This window comes from Delphinus delphis, chromosome 6 (genome assembly GCF_949987515.2).
Source record: "Delphinus delphis chromosome 6, mDelDel1.2, whole genome shotgun sequence".
NCBI classification, from domain to species: domain Eukaryota; kingdom Metazoa; phylum Chordata; class Mammalia; order Artiodactyla; family Delphinidae; genus Delphinus; species Delphinus delphis.
Window position 1 is genome coordinate 48660470 of NC_082688.1, and position 18022 is coordinate 48678491.

At 41.8% G+C, this 18022-nt stretch overlaps 1 protein-coding gene across 1 annotated transcript in view; it reads left to right on the forward strand.

Annotated features, from left to right (window-relative positions):
• The window catches only part of LOC132427661 (transient receptor potential cation channel subfamily M member 3), an 88329-nt gene that overhangs the window by 24715 nt on the left and 45592 nt on the right, over positions 1-18022 (forward strand). The window contains exons 9-10 of the mRNA XM_069540807.1: positions 984-1235; positions 7284-7458. Coding sequence (XP_069396908.1) covers positions 984-1235; positions 7284-7458 — 427 coding nt within the window. The remainder of the gene's footprint in view (positions 1-983; positions 1236-7283; positions 7459-18022) is intronic.

The window sequence follows — 18022 nt, forward strand, 5'->3', positions numbered from 1 at the left end:
GAAATTTGAGTGGAGACCTTGCGTATAAGGAGAACCCAGACATGTAAAAATCTGGGAGAAGAAAATGCCCAACAAAAGGAACAAGTGCAAATGTCCTGAGTATGGAATGGATTTGTTATGCTTAAGAGCAAACCACTATGGCCTCAGGGTAGTGAACGGGGAGGATATGGTGGGACATGAAATGAGGCCACTGTAAGGAGTTTGGATCTTTCTGTATTCGTAATGGAAGCCATCAGAAGGCTTAAATATTCAGTTATCACAATTTGCTTTAGTTTTGCTGTTGTTCATATGTCTCTCAAGTCTCTCTTTTTTAAATTGAGGTATAATTCACCAGTAAGAAAACGAACAACTCATAAGGGTACAGCTTGATGAGTTTTTACCTACCCATACAACTGTGTAATCACCACCCAGCTCACGGCTTAGGCTTTTAAAGGTCTTTCTGTGTGCTGCTCAGAGAATACATTGAGGCTGGTCAGGCAACAGTGGTGGCAGGGATACCAGTTAGAAGGCTGTTGCAATCATCTGGGCAATATAATGGGGCTTAGGATAGAGTGGCAACAGTGAAGGTGGTGAGAAGTGGTTGGACTAGGTCGTATTTGGAAATATAGGTAATAGGACATGTTGATGCAGAGGATATGGGTATGAAAGAGGAATGAAGGAGTCCTCCTAAGTTAGTGGCCTGAGTAGCTCAATATGGTGATACCATTTACTGAGATGAAGGAGGATTTTGGAGATTTGCAGGGTATTAGGAATCAATAATTTTATAGCAAAACCCTAATGCATGTCTTAGAATTGTAAGGCATCCCAAAGGAACAAACTTAATTGCTTATATACATCTGAGCTAAGCTTAGGCCATCCAGATGAGTAGATACAGGTAGACAAAACAAGCTACTGATATCAGCTAACAGACCAAGCACTTTGCAACTGGGCTGAAAATATAGACAGAAATCAAACCTAACCCCACTCTCTTTCCTGACTTTTAGATTTTGATGTCAGAGCCAGGGAAATTGCTACAAAAAGTAAAGGTGTGGCTGCAAGAGTACTGGAATGTCACAGACCTCATAGCCATCCTTCTGTTCTCTGTTGGAATGATCCTTCGTCTCCAAGACCAGCCCTTCAGGAGTGACGGGAGGGTCATCTATTGTGTGAACATCATTTATTGGTACATTCGTCTATTAGACATCTTCGGCGTGAACAAGTATTTGGGCCCATATGTAATGATGATTGGAAAAATGGTAAGCAGGGTCCTCTGATTCCATGTTATAAGTTCTCAGAGAAGGAGTGGTTATCATAGGAAGAGAGAAATAATTCATTTGGGTCTGCTGTCAATGTCTGAGATGGCCCTGGGGGTGTTTTATATTTTAATTCCTTTTGAGTGTTCAGAAGTTTGATTACATCTATATATTATTAATACATAACTGGAGGATTAACTATCACTTACTCATTCACTTACTGACAAATATTTATAAACATCATCTATTTTGCGCCAGGCACCTGGGTAGGAGTTGGGTATATAAGGACACTCATTTAATAAGGTAGATGATGAGAGAAAGAGAGAAGTGATTACCATACAGTGTGAGAATGCTGTAACACAGTTGTGTATAAAATACCTCAGGAGCATGGAAAAGAGACGGTTGGTCAGGGAAGCCTTCACACAGAAGTTGCATTTTATATCGGAGAAGGTATGGATCTCCACTGTAAATTTTTAACAGATTCCTTTTTTCTTAATGAAGTTCTGGAAAAACATCTTTCCCTACACAGAGGGGAAAAAAACATAGTTTATTTGAGTTGAGTTAGGTTGAGTTTGAGTTGAACATTAAGTTCTGTCAATATTTTGTGTTTTGTTACATTACTGGAGAATGATATCTGTTGAAAACTAGGTTCCAGAATGATGCTCCTACTTATCTTATTCTTTTAAAAAAAGAATCCCAAGTGCCAAGTTAATACGCTTCCCACATATGGCTGTGGACTTGTTCCGGTATTCCTGGACCATACACTAGTTTCCAGACTTTCTCCATAAAGACTGAGCCCTCACGGGACAGCATCGGTGTAACCCTGGGAAATGCACAAGTAAATCAGCCCCCTCTCCAAACTTACTAGAGGAAGAATCAGAGTCTGATGCTCAGTGCTTTTTATCAGTTACCCCACTTTTCTAAGTGTGTCCCCTTACTTAACCTTTACAGGGCATATATGGAAAAGCCAAGTACATCCATTTTACTATGGCAAACAGCTCTTACTGAAAAATCTCATTCCTAATGTCCTCCACTCCACTCCCATTGTATCAGCTCTTGAAACAGTTGAACAGTTGGTCCACAGATATCCTTCATCATTCTCACTCAGGTTTTACTATTTACATCATTACTGCTTACCTTTCAGTCAGCAAATCAATATTTATTATTATTTTTTGTGTGTGTATATATGTAACTCTACTAAAATGAGTCTTAAATAACAAAAACTCTTCCTACAAAAGCACTGGCAAACTCATACGAAGAGAGGGAGACTTTGAATCTAAAAGGAAAGGGTTATAATACCTTGAGCAATTTATTAACCTCTTTGAGATGCAGTTTACTCATTTCCCAGTAGTAATAATAAATGCATATCTCTTCAGGTTGTGGTGATAGTTAGAAATAACACAGGTTAAGTGGTCAACAGTGTCTGGCTCACAGTAGGTAGTTGATAAATTATATCTGTTACCGTTGTTAAAGTACAATGGAAAAAGGAAAAATCGGTGAGCATACTTACTTGCTCTATTCCTAATCCTTTTGTACAAAAGCTTGGTGTTTATAAAACCAGCATTGTTTAGGGAAAATATTACAAAGCCCACTCTAGAGTGGAAAAACTTGAATTCAATAAGCTTGAGTTACTTACCCAAAGCTGAATCCCAGTTCATTTGGGGGGTTTTTGAGTAGGAAACAAATGTGTATCTTACTGTATAACACTCTTACATCATCTTTGTACTTTAGTAATGAATTTGAGATGGTGGTGAAAATTTCCACATCTAAAAGCAGAGTCTCCACTTAGTCTATAGAAGAGGTTTAGGAGAGAGGATCTGTTGGCTTTCCACACAATTTATGTATAAAAATGTGTAGGTGTATGAATTTTCTGGACAGAGGGGACAGACATCTATGAGATTCTCAGATGTGAAATTCTCAAATATATTCTCAAATGGACCCAATGAAAGTGAAGAACTATAACAGCTGCAAAATTAAGCCAAGTTTTCTCATTCTTGACACTATTGCTATCTTGGACTAGATAATTCTTCGTTGGGGGGCGGGGGACTGTCCTGTGCATCATAGGATGTTTAGCAGCATCCCTGGCCTCTACCCACTGGGTGCCAGTAACGTGTGTGCATGAGCGCGCATGCACACACACACACACACACACACACAAACACTCACAACAACAAAAACATCTCCAGCTATTGCTGTATGTCCCCCGTGGAGCAAATTGCCCTCTGTAGAGAACCAGTACATTAGGTGAATACATTATCTGATTGGTTGTTTTTCTTAATTGATCATTACCTTATCTTATTTCAATAAATAAAATTGGGAAAGACCCAAACAAGCCAGATATATTAGTTTTAAGAGGTTGAGTCACATTTAAATCCTTGAAATAACTAGTCACACTAATGCAGTAAGATTATTTTCAAATTCATATCTATCTTTTTAATAATGGCATAATTATCCCCAGTTTTGATGAGAATGAAACCTTACCGTGGAGTGAGCAAAAGAGATTGTACTGCAGTTTTTCTACATTCTAACTTATTCTTGACTGATTAGTGAAGTCATTCATAAGTAGAAAATGAGTATATTTGGGGGCTTTGTTTGCTTTCATGGGGCTTTTAAGATAATTAGTTCAGTAATAGAGTCACCGATCCAGAAGGTAGGTAAACTATGCCTATGGAAATTATCAGTGAGCTGGATGGACTGCCAGGATGGAGGCTTAACAAAATATGCCCAGATGTGGTTATACCGAAAGCCCCCAACATTAGAGAGCCCCTGTTAAGTACTAAACAGCCAAGTAACTCACTGTGCCCTGTGGTCTAGGGACTGCAGGCTGCCAAAGTACCTCGACTCATACTGATCAAGTATGATTCCAATTAATCTTCAGATGCAGAATCACTTAATGGAATTCCAACCCCTTTTCTTCATATTCCACTTCTTAATGGGTCTCTAAGCCTAGCACTAAGCTCACTTATATAATGTGGAATAAAAACAACAATAATAGGTTTCATTTACTATGTGCCAAATACCATGTCAGACTTGTCAGTCATCATTACAACCCCATGAAATAGGTTTTAGTATCTTCATTTCATAATTGAACAAACAAACTAGGCAAGGAACAAAGGAAGGATTCAGACTCCTATCTATCTGACTCCACAGCCTGACCTCCTTTCAATTCTAATAATAAACTTTTACTGAGAACTACCCACATTAAGTGTTTCACACATTATCTCATTTAATCCTTACAAAAATAATATGCATTATTATTATTTTCCCCACTTTACAAATAAACAAGACCAAGCAACGTGCCCAAGATCACCTAGTTGTTTTTACTACCAGAGTCAAGGTGAAAACTCAGGTATTCTGACACCTGAGGACACATACTTAACAGCTACAGTATATACTCTCCTCTATAGAAACCAACCAAAGGATATTTGAAAGAATGAGACACAATCAGCTCTCTTCATATTGAACCAATTGGACAATTTAGCTTTAAAAACAGAGGTAGCCAGGGCTTCCCTGGTGGCGCAGTGGTTGAGAATCCGCCTGCCAATGCAGGGGACACGGGTTTGATCCCTGGTCCAGGAAGATCCCACATGCCGCGGAGCAACTAAGCCTGTGCACAACAACTACTGAGCCCGTGTGCTGCAACTACTGAAGCTCGCACACCTAGAGCCTGTGCTCCACGACAAGAGAAGCCACCGCAATGAGAAGCCCACGCATTGCAACAAAGAGTAGCCCCCGCTCACTGCAACTAGAAAAAGCCTGCACACAGCAATGAAGACCCAACACAGCCAAAAATAAATAAATTAAATAAGTAAATTAAAAAAATAAGTAAAAAATAAAAATAGAGGTAGCCAGACCCAGTTCTCGCTAATAATGTCCTGTTTCTGCAGTTCACTCCAACAGATACCAGTTTTTGTATGGAAGCTAAGACTCTTTTGAAATGTATAAAGTTGAGTGTTTGGGAACAATGTTTCTTTGGTTGTTTTGACCCTTTGAATAGATATTACAATCAAGCTGAATGAAAACAGTCCTGAGAAATTAGAACAGTTGCTGTATTTACTGGCTGAGTTTTCTTGGGTCAGGCTAGTTCCTAAGTCTCATAAGTATACACCTTCCTCTCCCCACCCACCTTTCCATCAGTCTAAATAAATATAACATGAAGGACCCATTTGTGTTTTCTCACTAATAGAACTTTTTGTAAATAAATGATGAAAGAATTTTATAAGAGAGGGAGAGGTTGAGAAATAGACCCACATTCCCTATAAAACTGTTTCAGCACAGCTGGCTTGTTTACTTTTAAGAGAGTTCTGAGGCCACTAAGTTGTGAAAAGAATAATTAACCAGCATATATTTTTAAGGACAGTGAACAAATACAAATGAACATCAAATTTTGAGAGATTCTTATTTAGTTTCAAAGTCAGACAATACTTGAGAGATTTTTAAGTTGCCTTGGAAGTTGATTAATTGGCCTAAAATGTATTGAGCCCCCAGTGTCCTAAGGCATACAGGAAGGCTGTAATGTTTTAATTCCAATAACTGGCACCATGACACGTATTCTTGCAAAATAAAATTTTAAAACTAATTTAAAGCCTTCATTACTATTGATAAAATTATCATCAGTCTTTCTTTGTGGATGGACATTCCTTCAGGAAATTTGGTATCCAAGGGAAGATAGTGTTTTGTATTAGGTGGTTTTATGTAAGGGATAGAAACCAATCTCCAACTAGCTTAAGCCCAGGAGGGGTAGATTGATTTACAGCAGGGCATGATGGAACTGGGCTTAAAAGCTACTGCAGCCAGGCCCCCAACTACCATCACAGCACACTCTTTCTCTCCGGAATAGCTGCTTCATTCACTCTGGTCAGTTTCTCTAGTGGGAGACTCAGCCTCAGACACTCTGAATTCACGTCATTACAGAGAGAGTAAGGGAGCTTCTCTCTCCTGCTTCAGTTAAAAAAAAAAAAAAATCTGAAGAAGGAATTCTGGTTGGCATGTCTGTGTCACATGCCTACCTCCTGTCACTGTTGCCAGAGGGCAAGGTACCATGATTAACCCAGCCTGGAAAAGACACCTGCCTTTAGGGCCAAAGTGGGTGGGAACTGTTTCTGAAAGAAGGAGGCAGTGGGTTCTGGCCAGGCAAAATAATAGTACATCCTCATCTACTTTCGGTGATAAAAGGAAAGTAATTTGGCATGTGAGAAACAGATCCCAGATAACATGTATCATGAAAACAAGCAAAAAAGAAAGGAATAAAGAGGAACAAGAGATAACATTGTACGTGAATGGAGTGGAGAATTTTATAAACATGTCGAGATGAAAATCCAACATTTCAGCAGCAAACACAGGAATGGGCCATTAGGCTACCTGATTCTAATGCCTACAAAAACACCCTCCATAACTGATAGGATGCACTGCAGAAGAAAGCACAGAAGAAGTGGTTCTCTGAGAGACTGGTTTGTGATAGAATAGCATGCAATGAGGGAGGGGCCACAAGAATAAGATGGTATAAGGTAGATATCTGGGTTGTCCTAGCCTTGTTAACAAATGATTATTTTCTTGAGCTTTTCAGCTCTCCATAAGCCTTTCAGAATTTAGGGAATTTACAGCATTGCAATAGTTGTTGAAATAGTTCAACTATCTCAATTCCAGTTTTGCTAAGAAGAAAGAGACCCAGCAAGGGCATTTGCCTTTCCCAGGAGCAGAAAAAAAGTTAGTACTGCATTAATATAAAGACTCAAGCCTCTGTGTTACATGACTCTCATGCCTAGTCTTGACTAGGTCCCACAGAAAACAATGGAAGATGGAGGGGTTCCACTGTGCATGTGCTTTCTTTTTTTTAAAAATGATTTTTAAGTTACTGACAAGCTTGTATAGACATTGGCTTCAATAGACCAAGTGTTCTCTTACCTGAACACAGCTCCCTATGTCAACATCCCTTATCAGCAGTCTCAAAAGTGCACCTCCTTCAAAGGTTTCCTTCAATGTCAGCACCACAGGAATACTCGGTCATTCTGGTTTTCTTTTGTTTCTCCCTCTGCTTTCCCACCCTTCCAGATGATAGACATGATGTACTTTGTCATCATTATGCTGGTGGTGCTGATGAGTTTTGGGGTCGCCAGGCAAGCCATCCTGTTTCCCAACGAGGAGCCATCATGGAAATTGGCCAAGAACATCTTCTACATGCCCTATTGGATGATTTATGGGGAAGTGTTTGCAGACCAGATAGACCGTAAGCAAGTTTATGATTCTCATACACCAAAGTCAGGTATTTAACTTCATTTGGGTCATATCTTTTCCAAGTTTATTTGTTTGTTTTCAATAAATGGCTCAAGATAGAGGACTGATTCCTAGCTTGCTATCTTGGAGGAAAAAAAACAACTACAGAAGGTGAATATACAATTTTAGCAAAGTAGTCCTCGGGTGTTTTTTTCAGGTATGTCCTTTCTGTGACATCTGTTGTGCCAAATTTGATCAAGAATGAACCATTTAAAAAGGTCTAAATTCTTTGGGGATTCAAAATCCTAGGGCCATGTGTTGAATATTTCAATATTAGGAGTATATTATGTCACTACTCCCCACCCTACCCCAGCCTTTAAAAAATAAATTCCTTGGGTTTGACTTCAGAACAAATAAACAATTCTCAATTTCGCCATCAGAATTCAAGAGGGCAAACATCTGCATGGTGTTTTCCTTGCACTGGAAACTATTCTCCAGCTCCTTTTCCCACTGTCTTAAATTATGTGCTATTGAGACTCAAAAGAAGCTAGTATTCATTGCCTGAAAGTATGGAAAATGCCTTAGGTTATAAAATGAGTTGCTTGCTTGTAAATGCCAGAAAAAAAAATAGTATCTATATCATGAAGTGATTCATTGTGAGGAGCGAGTGCCAGCAGGCCCCCGATGTTTCATGCCCTAATAGATGCTGATTCTCTGTAATAAACACCCTTCTTGTATAGAGTTTGAAGATAGTTGTGTCCTAGGAGTCTGTTCCAGCATTTTATTTGGATCAAATGTCAGGGCACACCAGGCACTGGGAAATTATTTGGGAAGAAAGCATCAGGAAAGAAATATCTTTCAGTGTGGAGGAGTTGAATCCCAGGAGCAACCATTTCTCATTTTCCCTGAGGAGTTTAGCTCTAGAAATAACATCCTTCCAACATTGTTGAATTAACATTTTTCTAACATTTTTTGCTGACAGGCCAGCCATCTGAGCTCTGGACTATGGACATGGATTAGGATTATATAACTAGGTAGTATAGCTTATTAAAAACAGGAACAGAAACTAGTCAGCATCTCCCCCGCCCCACCCCCTCCCCGCCAGTCCCAGGTAGGACTGAGACCAGGAAAGTAAGGACAAAGCACCAAAAAGTGTGAGTCCTACAGGCCTGTGAAGAGCATGTGTACACTGGCCACAGAACACACCAGTCTCTCATTTTCCCTTCCATGACGGGTTTTGAACAAATACTCTTTCCTTCTCACAGTGAGTTATCTGAGGCAAGAAGGTTTTTTGGAACACCTAATTGGAACAAATACTCATTTCATGAGACTTAGCCATCTCACTGAGCAAGAATTTTAACTCCATCTCCCAGTTGGAATATCTTTGACAATGTGCAGCCTTCACCAAGACAGCTTTCCAGGGACTGGGGAAAACTCTTTTGAATTCCTTTTTTCAAATGGTCCCTAAAGGCAAAGCAACACTTAAAAAGCCCACCTATGATCATTCTCCTCAGAGATTAAATGTACTATTTTTCCCCAAGAAATTGCTTTTCCACTTACATTATTTTACTCTTTCTATCTTTCCTTTCTTTCCCCAAATGAAATTAAGCCCCTATGGGTCTTTTGACAGTGCAACATTTTGGGATGGGAGAAGGAGGGAGGTGTAGGTGTACTTTATGAGTGGGATTCTGTCCGTCCGTCTACAAGTGGCCATTTATTGATGTTGTACTGTGAACCCAGCCTAGTGCAACAAACACCACCATCTGGCTGAATCAGAGGTTCTATTATTGTTATTTTAAAAGAAGGGCTGATTGTAGTTTAGAACTTGAAAAAACCCTGGAGATGGAAGTGCAGTGTTCTGTGTGAGTGAAGTATGAATAGAGATTTCCCACATTGTTAATTAGATCTGTGGTGCTCTTTGTGTGTGAGAATAAATTTCTACCCCATATCCCACATATCCCAGTATGTAGCCAACTCAGCCTTGGATGGATGTAACCTTCATGACACCCTTCCCCCCGACCACTTACCTTCCTTTTTGATATTCTGAAATTGGCTGCAATGGTGGCCACTGTTCTAAGCTAAATCAGCCAGTTTTCTGTCTAGAGTGTTAAAGAGTATTTGTCCTTTCTCAAATGGGTATAGGACGCTGCCCCCAAACCTGTCATTACACTTGGCCAAAGTCATTGAACATCCCTGTCCTCTAAATGATTTGGTCTTCATGTCATGGCACTGAGTGGGCCAAAGGGGGATTGGGTGATGGCCCTGCCCAGACGTTCAGAACTGCCCCGGAGACCCAAGTACCGAGCTATTTGAGAAAGGTACAAATCGTTTATGCTGCCCTGCGGTGTCTTGGCCTCCTTTCTGTGCTGTGTGCAGGTTGGTTTGTGAAGCATGTGTTCAGGCTGATTGGATCTCATATCCCCCTGGACGCACAGCCCTGCCCAGGGTCCACCAGCCCCATCGTGTGGATGTGCCCAGTGGGGACTTCTCCAAGTCCTGCCCATCCTCGCACACCTTCTCAGAGCAGCTCATTGCTAATGTAACGCACGCGCTCCATGTCTAACTCTTCTTGTTTTTAGCTGCAAAATTGTCAAACCCGTTTCATGTTTGCAGAAATAATGTTTCTTAATTAAGATGAGTGTATATGGCTGTATAATGGGGCCCTCGGGGTGGGTTATTAACATCTGTCTCACACCTCAGAAGGGAGGACAGCTTTAATGCCCTCACTTCTGGGAGGCAGTATTACCCAACTACAGATTTTTAATATACATTCCATTTTTTTCTTGTAGTTAGTCCTAAACCCAGAGACTATCAATAAGGCCAAAAAAGCTAGAATGAGACTTCTAAGGTTACTTTCCAAATGTGCTTAAAGACTAAAAGCAAAAGGAAAAAAGAAAAAAAAAAAAGAATGTAAATTTACAAAATGACATATACTTTGACCTCTAAGCCAAGTTGGGTTAACACAAACGATAGTCCAGCCTTAATCTTAATTATCTGTAGAGGCTAAAACATTTGCGTTGGTGTTGGGAGCAGAAGTGAGTGCAAGAATGTGTTTGGAAACAGCAGATAATGAAACTCAGGAAGGAACAGTGATGATCTGCTCTTCTAGACACTTTGCCTAACACCCTGATTAATGGATGGGAATTGAACCTGCTGTCATTGTCTGATTGGTGGGTTTCTGGTTTTTGTTTTTTTCACATAGCCCAAAATAATCTCAGGTATTTATGTTATATATACTAGCTCTCTAAGACCCAATCTCTGGGCTACCGTGAGGGGACTTGGGCTCCAGGTTGCTAAAAGCATTGCTACCGAATGATGATATCCTTCTGGGCATCTCATTAAATGACCCACGTTGCATGGCTTCTGAGAGCTGGTCAGGATCCCACTGGAGCCTGAGGGGAAAAAAGCCACTTCAGAGTAGAGGAACAGCAGAATAAATTTCCAGCACATTCATGCCAAGGCGGGGGCAAAGCTAAAATTAGATGGATTTTCGCCAGCTGAGAAATCTGGTTCTACGTTTTTGTGTGTGAGGTGCTTGGAAGTTCACCTCTGTTGGCAGAGAAAACGGGGTCTCTAGCTTCCTCGAGCCTCTGAATGAATGAGACATCCCTTTATTTACAGGGCATCTTTGCGTTGCCTGCCATACACACAGATTCCCCAGGCTGTACCAGGGCAGGGGGAAAATGAATCATGCTCTTGAATACATTAAATCAGCATCTAAATTTAGTCCTTTTTTCTGTCTCTCTTGAGTATTTTCACAAGTTTGGTTAGTAATGTGGAAGCAGAATGTCCAAAACTTACTTTCTACCATGACAACTTATTATTTAGCCGTTTCTATTCTCCCTAAATTAACTATCCAACCTACCTAATGCATGGATCACATTTTATTTCCCTTATTGCCTAGGGCCTTTCCGTCTGAAATTAATAGGTTATCTGGAGTAAGAGGGATATTTGTGTTGTTGTTTGGTTTGATTTGGTTTTGCTCATTTGTTTATTTAGTACTGAAGTTTTGCGGTTCAAAAACTCTGTAGGCTTGTTGTCTCTGTGATGTTGACTGGATTTAAAGTGTTGTTTTTGTCAGGAAACAAGGAGCATGCATGGGCATGTAAAGCTCAGACATTCTCCTGTATTACTTTTCTGTCTCAAATCATTTGTTGCTCACTTCAGGTGTGGAAATTAGGATAGCTCAAGGCCGGTCTCTAAAATATGCCTACTTATGGTGATGCTTAGAACAGCAAGAACACAGAAGATGACTGTTGTTATGCATTTCAAGCCATAGACTCCAGTTCTGGAAACTCAGGGCTCTGCATCTGTTTGGTATTCAGGACTGACCTTCTCTAATGGATTCAGAGCACACTATGCCTGACAGCTGTGGCGTGGGGAGTGTTCCCTGACGAAGGAAAGTATTTTGGAAAAGACAAACTCGAGCCTGTGCCAACTTTTGGGAAAGGGGGTATTGTTTTGCTGGGTTTTGTTTTTGCAAATTGCTAAGGAAGTAAGCCAATATGAGGCACCACCCCCATTTACTGTCCCTGAAAGTCAGCTTACACTCTAGAGAATCCCCACCCAACTTGTTTACTAATGCAACCTGAGGGTTAGCGGGCTTACAAACAGCAGAACTATCTGCAGACAGGCCATTGTGATGATTCATTTCACTGTTGTAACCAACATTTGTTCCACTGTCATCATGCTGATTTTAGTCTTTGCTCACAGGTTAGGCTCCATTTTTAATTTGTTCATTTCTCAGTCAATGAATATTTATTTTGTTCCTACTATGAGCTGAACATCGAGGTACAGAGATGCATGTGACAGAGACATTGTCTTCAAGGAATTTACAGTCCAGGAGAGACAGACTGACGTGGTCCATACATGTGGAGATGGAGCCCCAGAAAGAAAGTAGTCAGTTCTTCCTGGGGTGAAAGGAGGAGCACAGTAGATGAAGCCTTGCAAAGAGTGGGAAGGTTGAGCTGAGCCCTGAAATTTAAGTAGATATTTGCTAGACAGATGGGAGCAGGGGGGGTGTGAAGGAGAAAAATGACATTCCAAACCGAGACTTAGCATGGAAAGTTCCAGGCACAGCAGGTAGTTTAATATGGCTGACTGCAGGGTGAGAGGCAGGAGGCAGGAAGCAGGACAGATGGGTCTGAAGAGAGACAGGAGTATAGATCTTAGCGGAGTTATACTCCCTGCTCAGGGTAGTACCATGATATGATATATGTTTTAGTTGGAGCTATCAAGCAAAATGTAAAGGGTCCATAAAAGGGATGGAGGTGGAAGGTGGGAGGACATTAGCTAATGCGGTAGCAGTTGGGATGGAGAAGATAGGCAGCATAAAACTTCAGGAAGGTAAAGTCAGAAGGACCTGGATGGAAGTCATATGGTGCAGAAGGTGGGAGTGCGGGAAGTGGAAGAGGATTTAAGATGGAGGAGATGAAGTTCACTCCAAGGTTTCTGGCTCAGTCTAAACAGTGCTGTCATCTACTGAGATAGAGGAGCAGGAAGGATGAACTGTGGGGGGAAGGGGACTTGTTCACTTGGGCTTGGATGGAGCTTGAAGGTTCCATTGGAATTCCAAAAAAATTATGAAGAAGACTATTTTGTATATAGAACTCTGGAGCTAAGTAGAAAAAGCTGGACTGGAGATACAGATTTGGGGTTCAAGAATATTACCACCAGTCAAAGCCATGGGAGTGGGTGAGCTTCCCAGAGAGCACAAGTAGAGAGAGAAGAGAAGGCCAGAGCAGAATACTGAGAATGGAGGAGTCAGCAGTATCAAATGCAAGAGAAGAGTGCAACTAGGTGAATATTTGAAAGAGTCCATTCAGTTTGACCTTTAGAAAGTCACTGGTGACTTTGGCCAGAGAATTTGCATTTCAGTGGGGAGTGCAAAAATCAATTACAGTGATTTAAGAGTAAATGAGTAGCAAGGCAAAGCATTTACCAGGGAAAAGGGAGGGAGAGAAGTGTTGTATATGTATGGCCTGGGGGTGTCCATGCAGTGAGGCTTGGAAAAGAAGAGTATTGTTTTGTAATCACCCCTCAGGAAAGTCACTGACCCAAACATATCAAAGAATTGCTTAGGGCTGCCTCTTTGCATAGTTAGGTTGTCTGTTTTCTCAGTCAAGACTCAGCAGCCCAGATCAGGAAAGACAAATAGTTGGATTAAGTCAAGATTGAAGATTTGTTGTGCCATTACGGCAGAAAGAAAGGGGCCTAGGGATTTTGAAGAGGCTTGCAAGGGTTCTTAAAGTTATGCATTATAAGGTCTAGGATGGAGGATGAAGAAAATAAAGGTACAATGTTGGTAAGTACCTAGGAGGAAAAAAGAATAATCAAAGGACTAGAATTCTAACCTGAACACCAAGGGCACTGGGGACTAAGGATCCTGAGAGTAGTGATGATAACATGCTGTGGTCAGAGAATGGTACACGGGCATTCAAAATGGAGAGGTGGAACAATTTAGGATAATGATAAGGTCCAGGAGTGGCTATAAGAATGGGTTCTAGGATATGCTGGAATCAGGGTCCCACATCGTGAAGCTAGGTTCTTCTGTGTTTGTCACTTACAGATATTGAAGTGTCCATGGTAATGACAAGAGAGGGGGTGGACGGGAAGACTGAGCGGGATGATCTGAAACCCAAAGGAGAAGGGCTTTTTGCACAGCAGTGAACAACAGTGGTCTAGAAGAGGCAAAGAGTGTCAGCGAGAATGCACACGTTACTTATGGGAACCACACTGGCAGATGAGCGGAAATGTGGGATTTCCATTTGAGAAGGTTACAGGGAGGTGGTGTCTTCCTACAAAATGGGTTTAGCTAAGCCAAGAATATGGGGTATTGCTCTTACGATAAGTGTAAGAAAGCAGAGGAGTTTGTGTTCAGTGGTAAGCGTTTTCCAGAAGGCTCTGGGGAAAGGGAGGAAAGGGAGAAATGGGAAAATTCAGTGGGCAGAAAGCACAACATCACATGAGGACAGTAGCATAAGGCAGGATAGTTAACCAGGGGAGTTTGCATTGCAGATATAGAGGATCATAGGTAAGAAAGGTATGGTGGGAATAACTTTTCCTTAGTTTTGAGGCAGCTGGAGACTGGAGCCCTAGTAGCATAAGAGGCCAGATGAGGCTGATGAGATCTAGGTCTCAGAGGCAGACTAGAGTGGCCATTGCTCAGGCTTCCAAGATTGTGTTGGGGACAGATTGCTCTGGTGCCTGAGGAATGGGTGTGGCTCCCAGATCACAGATGGAGAGGCTGCCAGAAAATCAACTTTATTTTTTATTATAATTCTGCTTATTTCTCTTTTGAACACCTACCCCTTATGCTGGGGGAGAATCATGACCTCAGGCTCAGCCCTCTCTACCTTCCCTGAGGTGGGTTAATGTTGGGGGTGGGAGCACGTTATAGTTTTGAGTAATCTGTCCACACAGTTTGCTGCTAAAATGTCCATTATGCCTGTCAGTGTGACCCTCCAAGTGTAGCTGACTTATGAGGTCTCCCCACAGTCCCAAATCCTAGACAGTTGCTCCCTCTGGGGTCCTGCTACCCACAAAAGAACTGCCAGGAAAACCACGCAGCCTGCGCCCACAAAGCACATGCAAGCTGGCGTTCACTCCCAGACACCCTCACACATACACACAGACACACATTTCTTTCCTCTCCCCTCCAGTCTTGCTCCCGCCAGCGTAATTTCATCTATTCCCCAAATTCCTCTCTCTGTTACCCCTTCTACAAATGCTTGAAAGTCCTGAGAGCTGGTAAATCCGGACCACAGAAGCAGCCAGAGACTCAAAGGCTGTCTCTGGGTTGTGCCTTGCAACCCCTCCTTCCCTGATACAGAGCCATTACCTGCTTGCAAAACAAGCGGGAAATGTGAATGAGTATTTCATAATGCTATCCCACCACACTGATTTAACCATCTTGTAAGTAAAAACAGGATGCCCCAAATAAAAATAAACTTATTGGCGCCAGGCATGCTAGATGTAATCTCAGTGTTTCAAAGGAAATGTGTAGGAATCATAATAAATCGTCTCATGGTGTTGCTGCAGGGATTTCCTAAAGTCTCAGAATGGTAGTAGGTCTTGCAAGTTCTTCTAGAATAGCCCTGTCCAGTAGAATCTTCTGTGATGGTGGAACTGATCTAGTCCTGCACTTTTAGTCACATGTGGCTAGCGGGCCCTTGAAATGTGGCCGGTGTGAATGAGAAACTGAATTTTTGTTTAATTTTAATTAATTGAAGTTTTAATTTAAAGGGCTGCACATTGCTAATTGCTACCCTATGGGACAGCTCAGTTCTAGTATATAAAAATCCTTCAGAACAGCAGCTCTGTGAGAGCTGGAAACACATCTGCCTTGTTCCCTACTGTAGCCTCAGCATCTCAAACTGTCTGGCACAAAGTAGGTGCTCAGAAAATAGTTGGTGCATGAAATAAACCCCTTGACATAAGGAATAGAAAGAAAGTAAGGTTGTTACCTGCTTTACATAATATAAAAAAAGATTTCAATGATACATATAAAGGAATTTGAAAATTTTCAATTGAGAGGATGAAAAGTTTATTATAAAGGAATTTAAAATTTGGGTTAAGTTAAATGTAGTGATCATGGATTCATACTTCAAACACACACACACAGAGAAAAGTGAACTCAAATGGGATCCTAGAGTTGATAACTTCCTGCAGTTTAGCTGAATTTGTATTCAAGAAGAGAATTACAGCCACATTCAAGAAATATTTATTGAACAAGTCATCATTCTAGACTGTGCAGAGATTGATTGTTGGGTAGCTAGAAGAGAGGAAGGAAGAGAGGGAGAGAAGGGAGGAGGGATGGAGGGAGAGAGGGAGGAAGGAAAGAAGGGAAGGAGGGAGGGTAGGCATTTGGTTGTTGAGGGCAGCTGAGGAAGGAAGAGAGAGCTGTGTGAGCCCAGCAGTGGGGCTGGATGAGACCCAGAGAGCCCTGCCAGCTCCACATTGTGCCACACTGGAGGTGGTTGCCATGCATCCTGTAACTACGGGCCTTTCCACAGGCACAGTGTCCTGACCAAATGCAACGAGGCAGATGGCTGATTTCCACTCAAAGCAGAGCAGAGTACATCCCTTCTGATAACGTGGCAAGATTTTAACTGATCTGTATCAACAACAACCAAAAAATAGACTGACCTCCACACAGGTTAACTATTAACAGACAGGGCCAGCAAGATTACATGTTAATTGTTTTTTCTCAAATGTGACGAGAATCCAAATAAGCCTGCAGTCTCAGTGAAGAGGGGAAGTTAGGTGCTCAGGATCTTTTACAAGATACTGTCCAGTGGAGTGAAGAGCTTCCTGCTGCTAGATTTCAGACTCTGTCTGGCAAGTGACATTTGACTGAATCGCTTGGCCTTCAGCCAGATATTTGGTGTCTAGAGTATCAGGCCTGAGGTTCAAGATGAGGGCATGCTTGGCAGAAGACCCCAATAACTTCAGCTCGGGTATAGAATTTTGAGTCCTTGCCATGGTGACACACCCAGTTCAAGTAGATGACATCCACTGATGGGTTAAAACCTGAGGGGCTATTTCTTTCTGTTGTTGGTTTTTTTTGTTTTTTTTTTTTTTGCGGTACGCGGGCCTCTCACTGTTGTGGCCTCTCCCGTTGCAGAGCACAGGCTCCCGATGCGCAGGCTCAGCGGCCATGGCTCACGGGCCCAGCCGCTCCGCGGTATGTGCGATCTTCCCGGACCGGGGCACGAACCCGTGTTCCCTGCATCGGCAGGCAGACTCTCAACCACTGCGCCACCAGGGAAGCCCTGAGGGGCTATTTCTTGACCTGGGTTGTCGTTACATGGGTTTTCATTTTACACTGGGCATATATGTTTTATGGACTCTTCTGTATATATGATATATCTCACAATGTAATATAAAAAGGAATAAAACAGACAGGCTGCTATCACATTTTCTAGATTCTAGTTAGAATGGATTCATTCATTCAGTGACATTTACTGAGCGCTTCTGTGTGCCAGGCACTGTGCGAGGAGCTGGGGATTAAAAAGAAACATACATTATTGCCTTGGCTTCGAAAAATGTTTAATAGGGATGATTGACAAGTAAACAAATCAGTATGATATATATTTCCATAGATGTGATGTATAAGGACTTAACTCAAAGTAAAGAACATACTTTTATTTGAGGGGGGGTGGGGTGAGGGGGACGTGTTGAAGCAGAAAAACAAGAGAAGGCAAAGTACAGCCAGAAAAATTCTCCTGGAGGTAACAGTTAAGCTGGATCATAAAGGGTATTAAGAGTTTCCCAGACAGATCATAAGAGGGCATTCTAGACAGAGGAACCATCATGCACAAAGCTAGAGAGAGGTGACAAGGTATGCCAGGTGTAGGCATGTGGAGACAGCAGAGAAGTGAGACTCCCTCCCTGGACCGGTCAGTTAGGGTTAGTCCCCGTTACAAGGTGCTCCCAAGCCTCCTTTACCTACCCTGGGTTAACACATGGCACCATATTGTTTTTTTCTGGTTTCTTATGTGTATCCCCCACTGGACTATATGCATTTTGGGAGGGTGAAGGCCGGGGTTCGTGTCCATCTTTTTCACCATATTTGA